At 42.1% G+C, this 21,097-nt stretch overlaps 1 protein-coding gene across 2 annotated transcripts; it reads left to right on the forward strand.

The window, feature by feature from the left end:
- The first annotated feature begins 845 nt into the window (after nt 1-845).
- Nucleotides 846-14,229, forward strand: klf6a (Kruppel-like factor 6a). 2 transcript variants are annotated; one of them, XM_055665317.1, is made up of 4 exons: nt 846-1,226; nt 4,431-5,007; nt 8,207-8,330; nt 11,752-14,229. In XM_055665317.1, the coding sequence occupies exons 1-4, from the start codon at nt 1,119-1,121 to the stop codon at nt 11,801-11,803; spliced, it is 861 nt and encodes a 286-aa protein (XP_055521292.1). In that variant the 5' UTR covers nt 846-1,118; the 3' UTR covers nt 11,804-14,229. The 2 variants fall into 2 exon arrangements, with proteins under 2 accessions (XP_055521292.1, XP_055521297.1); XM_055665322.1 differs by having other exon boundaries at nt 849-1,220.
- Nucleotides 14,230-21,097: the final 6,868 nt, after the last annotated feature.

The raw sequence follows: 21,097 nt of genomic DNA on the forward strand, positions 1-21,097 counted from the left end.
TCACGTGTACCGAGATACAGTGAAAAGCGTTTTTTTGTTGCGTGCTAACCAGCCAGCAGAAAGACAATACAAGATTACAATTGATCCATTTATTGTGCATAGCATGATTCTTCCCTACTGCAGGGAATAACGTTTGGTGTATTGTAAAGAGTCCGATTAAGGATAATGTCAGACGGGACAGCAAGCAGAGGGTTAAAAAGACAAGCCATTTCGGCTCAGCGGCCATCAAAACATCTGGCTGCAAGTTTGCTTTTTTTTTAAAAAAGGAGCAAAGGCAGCTCTTTGGAGAGTTGGCAAGAGTGATAGAAGGAGTCTGAAGAAGCGCCCCTTGTCACCCATTCCTTCTCTGCCTGTCCCGCTGAGTTACTCCAGCATTTTGTGTCTATGTTTGGCAAAAGTGTTTATAGTCTGTCCTTTTTTAAAAAAAAAATAAATTTAATTTTGCAAATGTGTTCCTCTTCCTCCCAGTAGCTGAAGAGCGCACCCAACCTGCAGCCCGGCGCAACTCAGTGTTGCAATGTTGCAAACCCGCCGCTCCCGCCTTTATATATACGCTGCTAAAAATAGCCCGCCGCCCCCCGCGCCAATCGGCGGGCGGCACACGGAGCGTGGTCGGCGTGGCCCCCCCACTCGACCAATGGGAGGCGGCGTTACATCCGGAGGACTGCGCGGCGTGCGCTGCCATTGGCCTCCCATGACATCATACGCAGGGCGGAGATTCCGGGCGGAGTGTGGGGGGTGGAGGGGGGAGGTGCTAGTGAGCCGGGCGGTCACGTGCTGCTGCTGGTGGTGGAGGGGGGAGGGGGCTGGGGGACAGAGGGGGGGGGGGGCTGCCCGCCCGTCCGGGCTGCGTTCTATCTCTCAATAGGGAAGCGCTGCGTTTGACTGCCTTCGCTGTGTCCATGTATATGAAGTGAGTGAGAGACAAGACGGGGCTCTCTCTCACTCTATCTCCTCCTGGCTGGTTCGGCTCGGCTTCACCCTCTATTTGCAATATTTGTGCTGGGAAACTTTCTCGCCTACATTGAACCATTTTGTTTTGAAGGAACTCTATATTTTTTTTGGCAAAAAAAAAAGATAAGAGACATTCTGAACAATTACGGTCACAGCCAGGCAGCATGGATGTTCTACCGAGGTGCAGCATTTTCCAAGAGCTTCAGATTGTGCACGACACGGGCTACTTTTCAGGACTGGCATCACTTGAAGAATATTGGCAGCAGGTGAATGTTAGTTATTTTGAAGGAAGGTTTTGTTTGTGTGTTTGGGCGCCGTGCACAGTGACATGTCTGACTGTCTTTATCTCTTTTGAGGCCACTTCACGTTTTGCAATGTTCAACGTTATTTTGTTTCTCTTTTGCTGTTATTCCACGCATCTCTCTCCTCTCTCTCTGTCTCTCTCTCTCTCTCTCTCTCTGCTGGATGGACCGAGCTAAGGTTTCCTCGCTGGATTAGCTGCTGCGAAACAGAAAACAAAATTGCTCTTGGGATACTTGTAGCAAACTCCAGTCCTCTGACTCAAATTTGCCAGTTGCAGCAACTGTCAAATTGCCAAGAGTAAAAAAAAAACTTGAACTGTATTGACTATTGTCAGCTCATCGAGTCTGCCAAATAAATTAGAGACACACTAAACAATCTCAGAGCTACATGTAATGCTATTTTGTACTTGGGGAATATTTTCCTTCAGCAAGAGATGCCAACCAGAATATCTGCCTGTCGTCTCCTGGTGGTTTTATTCGTTATTTACAAAATGTAGTTGAAAGGAATGTTGTTTGAAGTAGCTCGCTGTAATGTTTCCCTCGAGATAACACAAATTACCATAAGAATAGCTAAGATAAACCCAGTTCAAATGCTCATCATATTTGTCGAAGACGGGATGGTTTGAACAGCGCCGAAATTCGTGCAGTTTGTTTAAAGCCCTTGCGTTGTGTAATTGCATGCGTTCCCCCCAACCACCTCTCTTCCCCCCCCCCCCCCCCCTCTCTCTCTCTCACCCCCCTGTTCTTCAAAAGAAGCTGAAACATTCAGTACGTGATTGAAATTGATCCAAGTAGTTTCCTTCAGGCATTTGGGATTTGGGCAGGCGGCCAAACTCGTCTTCGCTTAGCCTTGAGAGGCATTTTTACTACAGAAAAAAAACAGCTCGGTCTTGCAGTTAATGTGTTTACTGGAAGGTTTGGTTAAGGGAAGGGGACAGAAACGTTGAACGCGACCTGTAACGTTTCGATTTGAAACCGTGTTCTCTGAAAATAATATCTTAACATTAACGGCCTTCGCCAGCTTAACAAACATAGGAACAATCGTCAGTAATGAATAAACTTCCTCACTCTGATGCGATGCCAATTCGCGTCTTCCCCAATTTCCGATGAAGTATTGTGAAATACGAAATGGGGAACATAAATTATCAGATTCATATGAAAAAAAAATATTCACAATTAATCTGCACTTAGCAGTACAAATTTTTTTTTTGTAGAAAATATGTTTTTACTTTAATAATAATAACAACAATAATAATAGACAATAATATGAATTAAACCGCACAAAGTGGACATTAAACTAAAACTAAAAATTCATATTTTTTTTTATCTGAAATTTTTATTAAAAGTACACTAGGTGTTCAGTTTTCATCTGTGGACTCGTCAATTGCAGCCACATTTTCAAATGCAAAACATCATGCGTTTCATTTTTTTTCTCTTTTCCTTTGAGTTTCCTGCTTTGATTCATTGGTTGCTGTGAACACGGTTGATAAATGCTGAGGCAAGCAACTTGCGGTGTAAAAAAAAACTGATTAAGAAAAAAACAGCGTTGCTCACGCCATTCTGCCCCCACCGGTAATTTTTTTTTAAGAGAGAAGAACTCGTGCAGATGGTTGAAAGGCAAAGGAAGTATTCTTTAGACTGGTGAAACAGCGTGATGACTCACGCAGATTTGCCTCGTAGCCTTGTTTGCCAAAGATACCGAGGGAGAGGGGGGGGGGGGAAATGTTTTGCACTGTGGGACTTCCCAAGAGCATTCCAGAGTAATTTCCTTTGCTGCATCCTGTTGAGCGCTACTTTCCGTCGTTGCTTTTTTTTTTAAACAAAGATATTGTATTTTACTCAACACACACACACACAGACCAGGCGTTTACAGTTCGACTGTTAGCAGCTCAGACCCACTCCTGAGCACGAAATTCTTTTGAAATAGCTGATGGGTCACGTTCTCTCTCTCTCACACACACACACACACATACAGGAAGCTGAGGTTGTTTGGTAGTCTATCCAACGGCCCTGTAGGGTTGAATCCACTACAGTGTGCGTGTCAGCCTTACTAAATATGGCTAACTGTTGTCAGTTACAACAGACAACAGAAAGTTGGTTCAAACAGGTTATGTGGTGGTGGGGTTGGAGGGGGGAGATGCAAAACATCCCAGTTCTGCTTTTCATTTGACCAGACTGACATAATACCATCTTGTTTATTTAAAGATACATTGGAATAAAAATGTTGTTATTAATGGCAAGACAGCCACCACCAAGAGGAACGTCCCTGTAACTTTTTTTTTCAAATAAATTTGAATGTTGTAGTTAGTGATCTCAGCAAAGCCGCTCAGCACATTTTTAGGTCGTGCACCAGTGCCAAATAGTTCTTGTAAACAATGAAAATGAAAGTGCTTGGTCGCTGTACGTTTAATTAACACGATTTAAAGAGCGTTTTCTTCTTTGTAATTTAATAGATAGAAACAGTACACCATTTGATCCCTTCTTCCTGATTTTCCATTCAAAATGATTGTCTCATCTTTTATTTTTTTAACATCACTTTTCTGTGGTAAACTCGCATCTCTTAACCCAACCAATGACCCCCCGTCTTGAATATGTCAATGACAGAAGCCCAATAACCTTTTTTAATGATTCAACTCGTACGGTCATGTGATAGGAGCAGAATTAGGCCATTTGGCCCATCAAGTCTACACCGCCACTCAATCATGGCTGATCTATCTCTCCCTCCTAACCCCATTCTCCTGCCTTCTCCCCATAACCCCCTGAGTGAAGAAATGTCTTTCTCATTTCTGCCGTGAATGGTCAGCTCTATGTGGAGATCATGCCCCCTTGTTCTAGGCACCCAGCGTCTGGGATGTTGTGCTAGGTTTAAAGTTAAGAGATCCCAGTTGATGAAATAAAAACATAGGAAATAGGTGCAGGCCATTTGGCCCTTCGAGCAAGCTGATCATCCAAAATCAGTACCCCGTTCCTGCTTTTCCCCCATATCCCTTGATTCTGGTAGCCCAATGGTTAGGTGTGAGTGTGAAAAAAAAAAAAAAAAAAAAAATGATATGAGAATTATCACAATAACTCTGGTAGCTGGGATGTGTCATCATTATTGACTCCAGGGCTTGGGGCAAAACATTTGGGGAGACTGTGGCCTTTTGGTAACTTCCACACGTTTCTACCTTTCAGACATGCCTGGAGTTGGAACGGTACCTTCAAAGTGAGCCCTACGTTTCAGCTTCTGAGTTTAGATTCGATGGACAGGATGACCTCTTGAGCAAAATCATGATGGTCTGTGGGGACAAGGATGAAACGGACAAGAAGAATGGAAACTTGTTGGAGGAGGAGACCCAGGAGAGTCAGAACCTGGAGACCAACAGCTTGAGCTCAGATGTAAGCAGCGAATCTCTGGACAGCTCTGAGGAACTTTCGCCCACGGTAACCTATACCTCAAATCCCTTGAATACGGTCCTGGTGAACTCTGAAAATGTAAACTCTCCAGTTCTTTCCACTCCTCCCTCGTCCCCAGAACCAGCCAAGGAGTCTTCTCCCCAGCCCTGGAGCAACCCGCCAGCCAACATTCCTGAGCTGAACGCTGTTAAAATTCGTGGTGGAAACGCTACAAAATCCTTGGAAAAATCTAGCCCGGTTAATGGCGAGACATCACCCGATGGCAGGAGAAGGGTCCATTGGTGTCAGTTCAATGGATGTATGAAAGTTTACACCAAAAGTTCACATCTAAAAGCACATCAGCGTACTCACACAGGTTAGTAGGTGATTTCATGTGGATCCAGAGGTGCGCATCGGGCAATTGGTGTTAGTTGATGTTTCCTTTATAAAAGAAATCCAAAAAAAAATCAACATTTTGTTTGGTCACCTTTTGGTTCAACCATACAAAAAAAAATGGGTTGCATTAAATGCAATTCATCTTTAATGTCTGAATCTGCAGGTGCGTGCAGAATATTAATGAGCATGCCCAGCTTAAGTTCAATAACATGTTTGCACAACCACCTGGGCAAGGAGGAATGCTTGCATAGATTCCTTTAAGGGGATGGCAGAGATGTGATGGGCTGAATGGCCTCTTTCCACGTGGCGTAACTCTATGACACTTTGGGTAGTTTTCCCTGCAAAAGCCGAGCTAGGCTTCTGTTTGATTCGAAACAGCTCAAACCCAGACAGGGCCTCCTGAAAATGATTGCTCTGATGTTGTTGTTTTGCATGGTATGGAACGGCAGTCGTGGAGGCGTATAATTGAAGTGTTGGACAGTCTGATAAAGGGCCCACGTGTGAATTCCAGCCTGCTATGACATTTAGACTTGGCAATCCTCTTTCTAGGAAGAATGTTAAGCAATTTGATGGAGAGTTTTTTTTAGCAAAATGCAGAGATATTCTCGGTTGGTGGTGTGAAAGGGAACAAGAAGACTGCCAATATACCTCCCATCAGCCATTCATTGATGGGGCAAATCATTTATCATCGTATCGGAGATATGTGTATGATGTACTGGGAGCAATCGTACAACGTGCAGCAAATGCATGGGTTGTTGCATCAAGTCTAAATCACTTGGAATATCAAGCAAGTCAGGGAGCATTTGATCAGAAACTCTTCTCTTAGAAAGAGAATCCGTGGTCATATGGGATCTGAAAGCAAATTGGGAAACAATGTGATCATCTTCAGCCTCTTTGACATGCAACTTTACAAACACCAGAACCAAACTTTACCCATTCCCACGTTCAAATCATTTACAGGACCATGTTTGTCGCAAGTCAGCTTGATATAATTTTGTTTAATTTTTCTGCTTTTCAAGTTGCAACTGCTGAAATGGAATAGATATTTCTTCTGTTTGAGTGGTCAGGGGGGAGGGGGTTGTGTGCAAGATTATTGATGAAGAAGTCACTTTGCCATGAAATCTATTGCTGATCTGATTTGGTAATCCATACTGCAGATGCTCCCTTCCTAAACAGATAAAGGAGGGTGATTGTTCTCTCGACCTTGGGGCTACCCATTTTTAAACAAAAATGCATGTTATTATACTTTTCAGTAACATTCAAGGTGCTGAAAAATATGATATATACTCAGTCCTGGTCGTCTGTGTCAAAAATACTGCAGAAGACAATATCTGCTGATTCTTTCAATCACATGAAGCCAATTGTTCACGAGGGTCGCTATTATGTGATCATTTTAATCAAAGTAATCAAATTAGTGATGTATTCTTCAGATCTTTCTAACAACATAGAAAATAGGTGCAGGAGTAGGCCATTCGGCCCTTCGAGCCTGTACCACCATTCAATATGATCATGGCTGATCATCCAACTCGGTATCCTGTACCTGCCTTCTCTCCATACCCCCTGATCCCTTTAGCCACAACGGCCACATCTAACTCCCTCTTAAATATAGCCAATGAACTGGCCTCAACTACCTTCTATGACAGAGAATTCCACAGATTTACCACTCTCTGTGTGAAAAATGTTTTTCTCATCTCAGTCCTAAAAGATTTCCCCCTTATCCTTAAACTGTGACCCCTTGTTCTGGAGTATGCAACCCCATGCATAACTTGCCTGGCCTGCTTTAGGATATGTTGCATCCTATTTAAAAACCCTCACTGTAAATACTGTGCACCCTTTAATACATCAAGGCAAGAATTTGTTTCCTTCCCAAAAATACAACGTGTAAATTTAGCTTTAACTTGAGCCACTGAAGCTGTGACTGCAATGACTTGGGAGCAAGGGCCTTTTCTGAAAACCTTACTCTTGTCAAGAATGTCACAATGAATTCTCTGGATACAATCTGCTTTATGCTGGCCTTGATCCATTAAAGTCAATGTAACCCTGTTCTTAGACAGTTCACACGGAAGGATACAACAATGCCGAAGGAACGAGGAAATGGGCTGAGCTCTGGTTCCTGTGTGGGACATGAAGCTGACACATAATAGGGATTTAAAACGTTGGAATGCTTGGAAATATTGTAACAGATTTTAAATGCCCCCTCTGATTGCTCAGGAAACATAACAGTAGGAAATTCGAAATGATGTTAGTTGAGATACACTGCCAATCAATTGAGATGTTGTTGGACGGTGCTGATTGAATTAAAAATATATATATATATAATTCTCAGAAATTGGTTTAATTAATGTTTTTTATTTCCTTACTGTAATTGGCAAGCTCTGAATCTGTGTTATTACATAATCAATGGAATAAAATTGCATTGTCTACATGCGGTGTTCCGGTTCCCTTTGCTTCTCTGTGTCCTTGTCACAGGCATGTATGGGGTGGCATAGGGGAAGCATGCTCTGCTGGCATTACGTTAAATCAAAGCACTCAGTAGTATTACCCCTGCCAGTGGCTTGCTATGTGGCTGGCAGTCCTTAACCAGACATGCTTATTAACATTCTGTGAATCGTTTGCGCATCAGGCCTTTAATATGTACAGCACTCTAATGTAATTCACTGTGTTTGCACTCTTGAAGTAAAAGGTGAAATGGCAAATATTGTCGCTCAAGTGTTTCTGTGATTAACTGGCAATTGTTAAAGAATAACCAAAGCCAACAAGCGTGGCTTGCATGACAAGAATCCGTAAACCCAGTGACCTTGCCCTCTTTCTCTTTCACTTTGCCTCTCAATATGTCTTTACAACGTTGTTCTCTTTTGCCCTCTCTCAACAAGCACTAGTATTTATGGCTGCAGCTGGTTCCTGGAAAACCACAACTATTAATTGCTAGCTGAAATTTGAATATCAGCTGGGTGGCACACAAGATATAGCATCTCCAATTTTTTTTTTTTTTTTTGGCAAATTACAGGGCGCAATGATAAAGTCAGCTTGTATTAATGACATGCATCTCATAGAGTGCCAGTGGGGGTCTCTTTATTATGTAATAGGTTTTGTCTTGTTTGACGTTGCACATGCAGTTTCTGAGCCGGGTTCAAGTTGCGTTCGGCTGTTTCTGACATGCCCCTGTTCAATTTCCACAGGTGAAAAGCCTTACAGGTGTTCGTGGGAAGGCTGTGAATGGCGATTTGCACGGAGTGACGAGCTTACAAGGCACTTCAGGAAACACACTGGGGCGAAACCGTTTAAATGTACTCATTGTGACAGGTATGGGCACGCTGCAAGCACTCAAATCCAAATGGGTTCATCTTCCTTTTGGTGTTAAATTTTCACACACAAGTTCACAGGTTATAGGAGTAGAATTAGAATAATCTGCACAGCGAGTCCACTCTGCCATTCGGTCGTTGCTGATCTCTGTCTCCTAGTCCCATTTTCCTGCCTTCTCCCCATAACCCTTGACACCCTTTCTAATCCAGAATTTGCCAATCGCTGCCTTAAAAATATCGACAGACTTGGCCTCCGCAGCCCTCTGTGGCAATGAGTTCCACAGATTAATTACCCTCTGACTAAAGGAATTCCTCCTCCTCCACCTTTCAAAAAGACTGCCTTTTAATTCTGAGGCCATGACCTCTGGTCCGAGACTCTCCCACCAGTGGCAGCATCCTGCTAATTCTGCTACTCTTCATGTTAAATTGGGACTTACCACTGACATAAGGGAATTCATTAATACTTTATTGTCACCACGTGACAAGTCGCAATGAAATTCTTTGCTCGCATACCCAAGGTATGTAAATAGTCGTCATATAAAGGTCAAAGTTACAAAGTATCCGAGTTTCACTGTGCCTCAGTACACGTGACAATAAACTAAACTAAGATAGAAAGCAATTCCCTGTGATTTGAAATCTTAGTCACTTACAAGAGTTGCTGCTATGGAAACTAATTCAGTTTATCATGTTAGTTTATTGTCACGTGTACCGAGGTACAGTGAAAAGCTTCACTGTGCTTTAATACGAAACGATTGAACGTTATTTATTCCTGGGAGGAAATTGACCTGTCATAAAAACACAAAATATGAAATAACATGAAATATGAAATTAAACGTGAAAGGGGGGGGGGGTGTTGAATGTTTCATGGCTAAGTCAAAAGAAGTGAATGTCGCTTTGCATAAGTTTATAGAAGTGGTGAGGAATATAAAAGAGAAACCAGAAAAATTACAGACGCTCAAATCTGGAGCAAAAAAACAACGAGCTGCTGGAGTATCTCTGCTTGCCAGGCAGAATCTAGAGTCTGAAGAAGGGCCTCGGCCTGAAACATTACCCATTCCTTCTCTCCAGAGATGCTGCTTGTCCCGCTGAGTTACTCCAGCTTTTTGTGACTATCTTCAGAATGTGTATCATTCAGGTTGGCCAAATATATTGAGCATTTTGGGCCGAGAACTCTTTGCGGATTGAAAGAATAGAGGGGAGAAAGCCAGTGAAATGAGCTGAGGGGGCGGGACAAAAGTTGGCAAGTGATAGGTGGATGCAGATGAGTAGGGGTTGACTGACAGGTGGAGTCAGGTGGTATGAAATAACTTGGAAACAAAACACCAGCTTTCTCGATCATCAACACAATAATAAAAAATAAATTGATGCCAATACACAGGAGGACCATGTTAAGGGCTGGTTCCCAGGCAAAGCCTGTTGCTATTCGCAAACAATCTTCCAGGCATCACTACAAATTACCGATTACAGATGTCAGAAGTAAAATTGTTACTGCAATTTCAGCAATGCAGTTGCACTCAGATAATGCAAAATGTATAATCTGGAAGCTCAATAAAATGTTAACGTTTTGTAATTTTCTTCATGGCATTTTTTAAAATCTCCTACTGCACTGGATATTTGTCGCTTTTATTTAAAGCTGATAGGAATTTTCCTGAGCTGCAGGGGGAGGGGGGGGGGGGGGGGGGGGGGAGGAAAGAAAGAAAGAAATCTCCAGAGAGTTTGTCCTTGTTATTGATTCATGATTCTTTGAAAGCAAAAGTGTACAACGCTGCGTTTAGGAGGCAAAATCTGAGAATCTGGCCAACCTGAATGTGAGGTTGCAGATGCCGATTATATTATGGTGAAGCTCTGAATGAAATGTGAAGCAATTGTAGCAAAAAGAATGATGAATGTTCAACAGTGAAATGTCAAATAGATGGCATTAAATGCTGTGGGCTCACACAGTTATCCCGTTACACATCACTTGCCTTCATTACCAGATAGGCTCTTTCTGCTAGGAACACAATAGATGTTAAGAGTGCAGCCCCTCCAGTCAAAAAGTTTCCTAGCTTAAAGATTTCAGTTTACCATCCCTGAAGTTGATTACTTGATTATAAAGTATTGATATATTATTATATATATGTATATATATATATATATTTATATGTAATATATATATATATAGATATATGTGTATATATATATATGTGTATATATTTGTGTATATATATATATGCGTGTGTGTGTGTGTATATAGGTATATATATATATATATATATATATATATATATATATATATATATATTTTATTATATGTATATTTAGATATAATATTTGTATATCATTTATATATAATATATTTAGATATCACATGCATACATTAATATATAATGTGTGTATTTATTTACATATTTACCTATTTATACTTGTATTTATTTTTCTAAGTATTATAAAGTGAGGAACAGCCTGACACTGAGGAGTGTACTGAAGATATCTTTCATTTGTGTGCCAGATATGTTAAATTAATGCGTGGTAATTTCTGGGGGGAACAAATTGTGATTTTAGGAATGGAGGGAGCCCAGTGTGTGTGCTGGACAATTTATTTGATCTCCACCCATGTAATATACTCTGCGTATTTATTAGGTTTACCTATTTATACTTGTATTTATTTTTCTAAGTATTATAAAGTGAGGAACAGCCTGACACTGAGGAGTGTACTGAAGATATCTTTCATTTGTGTGCCAATATGTTAAAATTAATGCCCATGGTAATTTCAAACAAAAACAAATGCAGATGCTTAGGAATGGAGGGAGCCCCTGTGTGTGTGGGTAGAGAAACAAGATCCCCACCCTCGTGTTGAAAACATCAACACTCCTTTCTCAGTAGTAGATGTGGACTGGGGAACCCACTAGCTTTTTAAGTTCATTTATTTCTGAGGGGAAAACATATGGGAATGAAGCAATGTGCTTGGTTTGCATGAGAACATATTTGGGCTCGATGCAACCCTCAAACAATTATGCCCATGGAATCCTTTATTGGAAAAACAGATGCAGCACATGGGGCTAAGAGTCGGCTGGCGACCGGAATGTAGTGGGTGGAGAAACCGCTTGGAGTTCAAGCCTGTCGTTTGTGTCATTGGGCAAGACACTTCACCCACCTTTGCCTGTGTGTAATGGAATGTAATTACGGCGGCAGGCGCGGGCACACCGCGACGCCTTTTCTTCATTTATTTCTGAATCGGTGGATGACATATGTTCCTGAAGCAATGTGCTTGGTTGCCATGAGAACATATTTGGGCTCGACTCAAAATTAGCGCAGATTAATCCTTTATAAAGAATAGAGTTTCAGTTCATGTAAAGTCTCAGAATATAGAACTTTTTATTTCCGTGGAAGTAACGTCTCTCCTGTTGCTCTTTTCTCCTGACCACCCCACCCCCACCCCCAAGGTGTTTCTCTAGGTCTGACCACCTGGCCCTTCACATGAAGAGACACATCTGAGAGAGTCCAGAGTACAAGTCGGATGGCGATTCAGCTTCACTATTGGACTGCCACACGAGGAGGAACGTATGCTCCAGACAAAGCATGCCATTTTGCACCCTACCCAGTATCCTCCAGGATCTTATTTTGTCAGGGTGTTCTCAAAGACCGTGAGAGTGAGAGGCAGCATAGCGACTGTGATGGACGGCATCTGGTTAACCTTCCTGGATGCATACATTGGCACCTAACCTTGCGAGTGGCTGCCCGAGCCCCCTGCTGTGAGCATGTGCACTGAGAACATGGTTGACTAGGGTTGATTGTATGATGAGGAAACCAATGATTATTTTCTTGTGGTGAGGTAAGAGTGCTTTAAAGTGGGCTGGATGAGTGTGTGTGAGCGAGAGAGAGAGAGCGAGAGAGAGAGAGCGGACGAAAGAGAACAGTCAAGAGAGGGACGTGCCTGGAGATGGGATAACCGCCAAATGTCTTTGCTGTTCCATGCCTTAAGCAAGGCACTGAATCTGGACAGGAGACCCACCCCTTTCCCGTGTGAGAGGAGCTTTTGGTGTCTGGTGCAGCTGATAAATGTGCAATGTGTCGAGTAGCCTTGTTCACTTGCTACAAAAAAAAAAGCTAATTTGTAATCCATTGTATAAGCTGTGTATTAAGGATATAACACAACTATAACTTTCATGATAAACAGAAAGGTGTTGCATGATTCTGGGGATTGTACACTTTTCTTTCTTTGTAATTGGGGACTGCAATTTGATTCCAATGATGTGCAGTTTAAAGGAGAAAAAAAAAAAAGATCGGTCTGGGCGAATGTTACATAGAGTAAAGGAAGCCTCGACTTTTTTTGGTTGAATACCACTATAGCTTAGCAACTGATTTACTTAAGCAGCTAATTTTGGTCTTTTTATTTATGCCTGAGGACTAATTTCTGGTTTCTAAATGTTAATGCACTGTTGACATGAAATAATGGTGCCTTATGAAAGTGACCTTGCTGCAGTAAGTGTAGCACTCTCATGTGGGTCACCAGACAGGGGGGTGTGGGTGACTTGGGCTCCATTAAGGCTCCCTATCACGTGATCTTGTATTCTATGCCTCTTTCTGTCTTTGACATGGAAACAATAATAAAAAAATACTTTTCTTTAATTTTCTGAGTACAAAATGCCAATTTTTGTCTACCCAAGTATTAAATATTAGTTTTATTTTTTTATTTTTGACTGAATATAATGTATTAAAATGATCTATTGAGTATATAGTAATTTCATTGAAGGTGTTCTTTTTATATTATATTAAAAAAAAAAATTATATTGATGTGCTGTCAAGGTAACACATTCCTAGTACTCTTGAGCATTAAAGATGACCATGATAAATCGCTTGGCTGTAAAGCACTGTTAATTCTGAAAAAGCATCTTCACTTTAACCCTAATGCAGTAAAATGGAAGATTTATAATGGTTAACAGTGACATTGGAGGGACTCCAGCATGGGATGAATCAGATAAAGTGGCTCATTGGGCCCTTTACTAGCATTAATTTCCTTTTGTTAGCCTGCTGATTCGGCACATTAGATATTGAGCTGTCTGTGGAGTGCAATATCTTAATTTGACCCAATGGGCCGGCTGAGATGCATTTCAGCAGGCAAGTGAAATGCGATTGCTGGGGTTGCAAATATAGTCGGAAAGCCATTGTGTTTCACAGTTGTGAAGGCTGACGAGAAAAAAACGCTGACTGAATTTTAATCGCCTGGGTGTATTTTAAAAACGCACAAAAGTCCTTGAACATCAGGAGCTGCTGCTGATTAAATTGTTGGATTCAGTGTGGACTTTGGTGGTGCTGATGGAGAGGAATTAAGAGGGTGGATGTTACTATAAATGTTTACACAAACACATGGTTTTTGAGGGCAGAGACATGAAAACTTTCCCTTCTATGCATTTTTTTATTTGCCAAAAACCATAGAGGCAGCTGCTTTTTGAAGACAATTTACAGCATTTTTTAAAAAAACTCGGCATGTGTATGCAGTGCTCTACCTAGTTGTAACAAGCCACTAGATATGAATGCCATTGACAGAAAGTAAAACAAAACTTGAATCAGCTTGTGCTTTTTAATGCAATATGTATAAAAATTATGGTTGAATTCACTGGAAGAAAGGTTAGGCCATGTACTATTTTTCTATTAACTAGCCAATGAACAGTGTCTGCACTGTTCTGTGGATAATGGAGCCTTAATGAAACCATATGACCTTGGGTTGCAATTAAAATTGGTCTTATTATTGATGTTTCACATTTCTTTTTAAAAGCCCTGTTTATCTCCAACCTCTTTGTAAAATTTTGTTATTTGAAATCTTTTTACAAGGTTTTATTTGAAATTGTTTTTTGCAAGATTGTTATATTTCTGTATGAATGTATTTTTTATTGTAAAACAATGGAAAATTCTTAACAGAATGCACCCGTCTGGCTTCGTTTCTTCCTTGGTCTCTTTGATCTTTTGAGCTCGTTTAATTTCATATTTATTTTAACCTGGTCCTCCTCTTAGCCACCATCAATCTGTCTGATTTTTGCAATTTTAACCTTGGCGCATGTGTCGTTTAATAATTCAGCATAAGCCCAGGCCAGCATCCTGAGTGATGCCACATTGATGGAGTACCGATAGAACATTGCAGCAGCCAGCAAAGTGGAGCAGCAGGATCTTGGTTTGACATTTCTCGATCCTTTGCATAGTGAGCGTCTGATTGCAATCATACCACTGCATTAATGTCTCTGTTAGCTGAGCTCCTTTAGTGGAGATCAAGGATTGACTTCCAAAAGAATGGAAGCACAAGATTCAAACAATTCCCAACATGTCAGTATTTTGTCACTTACTGAAGGCATGCTGAGGTGATTTTTTTTTTCTCCCCGTCTTCCCCTGCCAGAAAATAAAAAGAAGGAAAACAACTGGAACAGATCCAATTTCCAGCCCGGCTCACAAACGTGCATCTGAGCCGCTTAGAACTGATGATGCATGAAACAGTAAGTTGACTGAGGGCTACAGGTGAAAAGAGGGTTGGTTCGATTTTGGCTTCCAGGCAGCATTATGAAAGCTTTCTGCTGACACATTTGAAAATGAGAATTCCTCCCATAATATATGGAATCCATTTAATGAGAAAGCAGGTATGGCCAGGACAGATCAGCACTTTTGAAGCCTAATTGATAATGCTTTAATGCTGGCAGAGTGTTTTCTTCACTTTAGTGTGGCGCTGTCGACAGTAATCAGTCAGAATACATTTGCTTCTACTCATCGCCGACTTGCTCGGAGATATTTTCGTCATTTCAGCAAGTTCCTTTTAAGTACCGACGCGATGCATTCTTGATTGCATTATGCAAATCTATGTAAAGGAATAAAAGATGAACAAGAGGAATAATTCATAGAGTTAAGCTAGTTTCAGCATGATCTGGTTTAAACTATTCTTTATTCTGCTGTGAATCTCAGTGGCTGCTTTTCTTCTGACACTGAAGGAGAAAACCAGTGGCGGAATAAAATAGGCAGGTCATTATTTGCTCTGTCAATGGTGACCACAACTTTTCCAACCTTGCAAAAAAGGTATTCTAAAAGTTAATCTTAAAAAGGGAATTAAAAGCAATGTGGTGAGACATTGGTGGAGAAGGATTTCTTGGAATGTATATGGGATAAGTTTTTAAACCAATATGTAGAGGAACTGACTAGAGGTCAGGCCAGGCCATCCTAGACTGGGTATTGTGCAATGAGGAAGGATTAGTTAGCGATCTTGTTGTGCAAGGCCCCTTGGGCAATGGTGGAATTCTGCATTAGGATGGAGAGTGATACGGTTAATTCAGAGATTATGGTCCTGAATTTGAATAAAGGAGACTTTCAAGGTCAGTTTATTGTCACGTGTACCAATTAAGGTACCGTGAAATTTGAGTTGCTATACAGCCATCCTACCGGTAAGTGAAAAGCACCAAGACACACAACCACATAAAAGTTAACATAAACATCCACCACAGTGGATTCCACATTCCTCACTGTGATGAAAGGCAATAAAGTTCAAACTTCTTCCCCTTTGAAGGCATGAGATGAGAATTGGCGAGGATAGACGGGCAAATTATACTTAAAGGGTTGACAGTGGAAATTCAATTGTGAAGATTTAATGACAGCATGGATGAACTCCAGAAATTGTTCAGATGAAGCAGTAAACCAGAGGACTGGGAGAAATTTAGAACTCAATAGAGGAGGACAAAGGGGGAAAGAGCATGAAAGAAAGCTTGTGGGGAATATAAAAACGGACTAAAAGTTTATTTAGGTATGGGGAATAAAAAGATTAGTGAAGCCAAATGTAGGTCCCTTACAATCAGAGACAGGTGAATTTATATTGGGAAACAAGGAGGAACAGTTAAACAAGTACTTTGGTTCTGTCTTCACTAAGGAAAACACAAACAAAAACACAAACATCAGTCAGAAAATGGTGTTAGATAACCTGTTGGGACTGAAGGAAGATAAATCCCCAGGGCCTGATGGTCTGCAGCCCAGAGTGCTCAAGGAGGTGGCCCTAGAAATTGGTGATCATTTTTCAATTCTGGATCAGTTTCTGTGGACTGGAGGATAGTCAATGTAACTGCACTTTTTAAGAAAGGAGGGAGAGAGAAAACGGGGAATTATAGACCAGTTAGCCTTACATCGGTAAAGGGGAAGATACTGGAGTATATTATTAAAGATGTTATAACAGCGCAATTGGAAAGCAGTGACCGGATCAGTCAAAGTTAGCATGGATTTATGAATGGGATATCATGCTTGACTCATCTTTTGGAATTTTGTGAGGATGTAACAAGTAGAATGGATAAGGGAGAACCAGTGGATGTGGTGTAACTGGACTTTCAAAAAGCCTTAGACAAGGTCCCACATGAGAGATTAGTGTGCAAAATTAGAGCACATGGTATGGGGGTAGGATATTGACATGGATAGAGAACTGCTTGGCAGACAGGAAGCAAAGAGTAGGAATTAACAGGCCCTTTTGAGAATGGCAGGCAGTGACAAGTGGGGTGCCACAAGGCTCGGTGCTGGGACCCCAGCTGTTTACAATATATATTAACGATTTATACGAGGGAATTAAAGGTAACATCTCTAAGTTTGCAGATGACACAAAGCTGGGTGGCAGTTTGAGCTGCGAGGAGGATGCTCTTGAAGCAAGAATTTCATTGTCCTATCTGGGATATATGACAATAAACTCTCTTGACTCTTGACTTGACTTGACTATGAGGCTGCAAGGTGACTTGGATAGGTTGGGTGAGTGGGCAGAAGCATGGCAGATGCAGTTTAATGTGGATAAATGTAAGGTAATCCACCTTACTGACAAGAACAGGAGGGCAGATTATTATCTGAATGGTGTCAGATTAGGAGAAGGGGAGGTGCAACAAAACCTGGATGTGCTTGTACATCAGTCATTGAAAGTAAGCATGTAGGTACAGCAGGCAGTGAAGAAAGCCAATGGCATGTTGGCCTTCATTGCGAGAGGATTTGAGTTTAGGAGCAAGGAGGTCCTACTGCAGTTGTACAGGGTCCTGGTGAGACCGCACCTGGAGTATTGTCTGCAAGTTTAGTCTCCTAATTTGAGGAAGGACATTCTTGCTATTGAGGGAGTGCAGCTTAGGTTCACCAGGTTAATTTCCGGGATGGCGTGACTGACGTATGATCAAAGATTTGGTCGACTGGGCTTGTATTCACTGGAATTTAGAAGGATTAGAGGGGATCTTATAGAAACATATACAATTCTTGAAGATTGAACAGGAAAAATGTTCCCGATGTTGGGGGAGTCCGGAACCAGGGGTCACAATTTAAGAATAAGGGGTAGGCCATTTAGGACTGAGATGAGGAAAAATATTTTCACCCAGAGAGTTGTGAATCTGTGGAATTCTCTGGCACAGAAGGCAGTGGAGGCCAGTTCACTGGATGCTTTCACGAGAGAGATAGATTTAGCTCATCGGGCTAAGGGAATCAAGAGATATGGGGAAAAAGCCAGAACGGGTACTGATTTTGGATGATCATATTGAATGGCGGTGTTGGCCGTTCGAGCCAGCACAACCATTCATTGTGATCATGGATGATCGTATCCTATCAATAACCCGTGCCTGCCTTCTCCCCATATCTCTTGACTCCACTAGCCCCTAGAGCTCTATCTAACTCTCTCTTAAATCCATCCATTGATTTGGCCTCCACTGCCCTCTGTGGCAGGGAATTCCATAAATTCACAACCCTCTGGGTGAAAATGTTTGTTCTCACCTCAGTCTTAAATGACCTGCCCTTTATTCTAAGACTGTGGCCCCTGGCTCTGGACTCGCCCAACATTGGGAACATTTTTCCTGCATCTAGCTTGTATGGTCCTTTTTATAATTTTATATGTTTCTATAAGATCCCCCCTCCCCCTCATCCTTCTAAACTCCAGACAATGAGTACAGACAATGAGACTCAACAAGATTACTTTGAAGCTGGTATGACTTGGATGGGGGGCAGGATGGAGATAGGGGGGATGCAGGAGTTATTTGAAGTTAGAGAAATAACATCACTGTGGGTCTGTTACAACAATGTGAAACGATGGTACAAATAGGATCAGCAGTCATTTTCAAAGTGGCTGTATGCTTAAAGAACAAAGTAGTATGTAGGGCTGTGGCTGAGGCAAGGACAGTTGGACTGATTGAATAACTCTGGAAATGAGCTGACAGGTATGAAAGGCCAAACAGTGGCAGCCTGTGCTCAGCGGTTGTCTATTAGAAGAAACCAAGTCGATGTAAAAGGAGGCATAAATATTGCATCCCCAGGGCACTAATAATAAAGGGATATTGACCTTGCTTTTCTTTGTGCTGAAGTCCTAATGAATACTGCTTGGATTGGCAAACGGTCACTGCAGTCTGTGAACTGTTCAATATAGTAAGGACAGGAAATAAATCAAACATTGGAAATGGCGAGCCAACATGTTAGAAGTGATTTTTCTTTTGTTCAAGGTAATGGTAAATTGCCTTGGGGAATGCCTGAGATTTCCAAATTAGGTTTTTTTTGTTTAGTTTAGTTTTGAAATACAGCGAGGAAACGGGCCCTTCGGCCCACCGAGTCTATGCCGACCGGCGATCATCCCGTACACCAACACTGTCCTGCATACCTGGGTCAATTTAGCAAAGCCAATTAACCCGCAAACCTGTACGTCTTTGGAGCGTTTAGAGGAAGCCGGAGCACCTGGAGAAAACCCACATGGTCACGCGGGAAACGTACAAACCCCGTACAAACAGCACCTGTGGTCAGGAATCGAACACGGGTCTCTGCGGCTGTAAGACAGCAACTCAACCATTTCGACATTGTAAATTACATTAAGGAATATTATATGTAGTGTTGATAGTGGAACATAGAAACATAGAAACATAGAAACATAGAAATTAGGTGCAGGAGTAGGCCATTCGGCCCTTCGAGCCTGCACCGCCATTCAATATGATCATGGCTGATCATCCAACTCAGTATCCCGTACCTGCCTTCTCTCCATACCCTCTGATCCCCTTGGCCACAAGGGCCACATCTAACTCCCTCTTAAATATAGCCAATGAACTGGCCTCGACTACCATCTGTGGCAGAGTTCCAGAGATTCACCACTCTCTGCGTGAAAAAAGTTCTTCTCATCTCGGTTTTAAAGGATTTCCCCTTTATCCTTAAGCTGTGACCCCTTGTCCTGGACTTCCCCAACATCGGGAACAATCTTCCTGCATCTAGCCTGTCCAACCCCTTAAGAATTTACTGAGTAAAAGTTTACTTAAGAACACTGAGTAAAACATTCATTTCTAATGTGTCTTTCTCCCCAATTATTCTCTGCATCATTGGTGTGTTGTAAACACAGGAGGCAAACTGAATTAAAGTTCTGTAGCTTCTAAAAGCATCTTCAATGCAAGTTGTGCCCAATGGGAGGCACTCACATGCCTCACCAATGAACAAACCACCTTCAGCCTCGTCTGCCCTAGAGTCAATTTTATTCAGAAATTTCGAGAACCTACAAATGCTCAAACCACACGACGGCAAGAGTAGAGACAGGCTATCTGGACCCTCAACCCTGTCCAGCATTTGAAATGATCATGGCTCATCCTCACACTCTTCCATGCCACTTGCATATAGCCTTTATATTTTGCTTGGGCAGCTTACACCCCAGCGGTATGAATATTGACTTATCTAACTCCAAGTAACCCTTGCTTTCCCTCTCCATCCCATCCTATCCTAGTTCTCCAACAAGTCTGACTGTCCCCCGATTAAATTTGATCTCTGTATGCTTCATTGTCACCTCCCCGTACCTAACAAGGAACCATTCTACATGTTCCTTGATCTCTATCCCCTTTGATGTCTCTTTTTCACACTTTCCCCTTCCTTATCTCTGCGTCTTCCTCTTCCCTGACTTTCAGTCTGGAGAAAAGTCTTGACTCGAAACGTCACCCATTCCTTCTATCCAGAGATGCGCCTGACCTGCTGAGTTACTCCAGCATTTTGTGTCTATCTTCATGTAAACATGAATCTGCTGTTACTTCCTACACATTTCCTCAACAAGTACCCTTTTGTTTCTTTCTAAGAATCTTATGTCTCAATAAGATTCAGATTCAGATTCAGATTCAACTGTAATTGTCATTGTCAGTGTACAGTACAGAGACAACGAAATGCATTTAGCATCTCCCTGGAAGAGCGACATAGCATATGATTTGAATAAATATTTACATTAGCATATATACAGACATAGTGTTTTTCCTGTGGGAGGAGTGTCCGGGGGGGGGGGGGTGATTGGCAGTCACCGAGGTACGTTGTTGAGTAGAGTGACAGCCGCCGGGAAGAAGCTGTTCCTCGACCTGCTGGTTCGGCAACGGAGAGACCTGTAGCGCCTCCCGGATGGTAGGAGGTTAAACAGTCCATGGTTGGGGTGAGAGCAGTCCTTGGCGATGCTGAGCGCCCTCCGCAGACAACGCTTGCTTTGGACAGACTCAATGGAGGAGAGCGAGGAACCGGTGATGCGTTGGGCAATTTTCACCACCCTCTGCAAGGCCTTACGGTCGGAGACAGAGCAGTTGCCATACCATACTGTGATACAGTTGGTAAGGATGCTCTCGATGGTGCAGCGGTAAAAGTTCACCAGGATCTGAGGAGACAGATGGACTTTCTTCAGTCTCCTCAGGAAGAAGAGACGCTGGTGAGCCTTCTTGATCAGAGTAGAGGTATTGTGGGTCCAAGAGAGGTCATCGGAGATGTTAACACCCAGGAACCTGAAGCTAGAAACACGTTCCACCTCCGTCCCATTAATGTGGATGG

The sequence above is a fragment of the Leucoraja erinacea genome, chromosome 2 (assembly GCF_028641065.1).
Source record: "Leucoraja erinacea ecotype New England chromosome 2, Leri_hhj_1, whole genome shotgun sequence".
NCBI lineage: Eukaryota > Metazoa > Chordata > Chondrichthyes > Rajiformes > Rajidae > Leucoraja > Leucoraja erinaceus.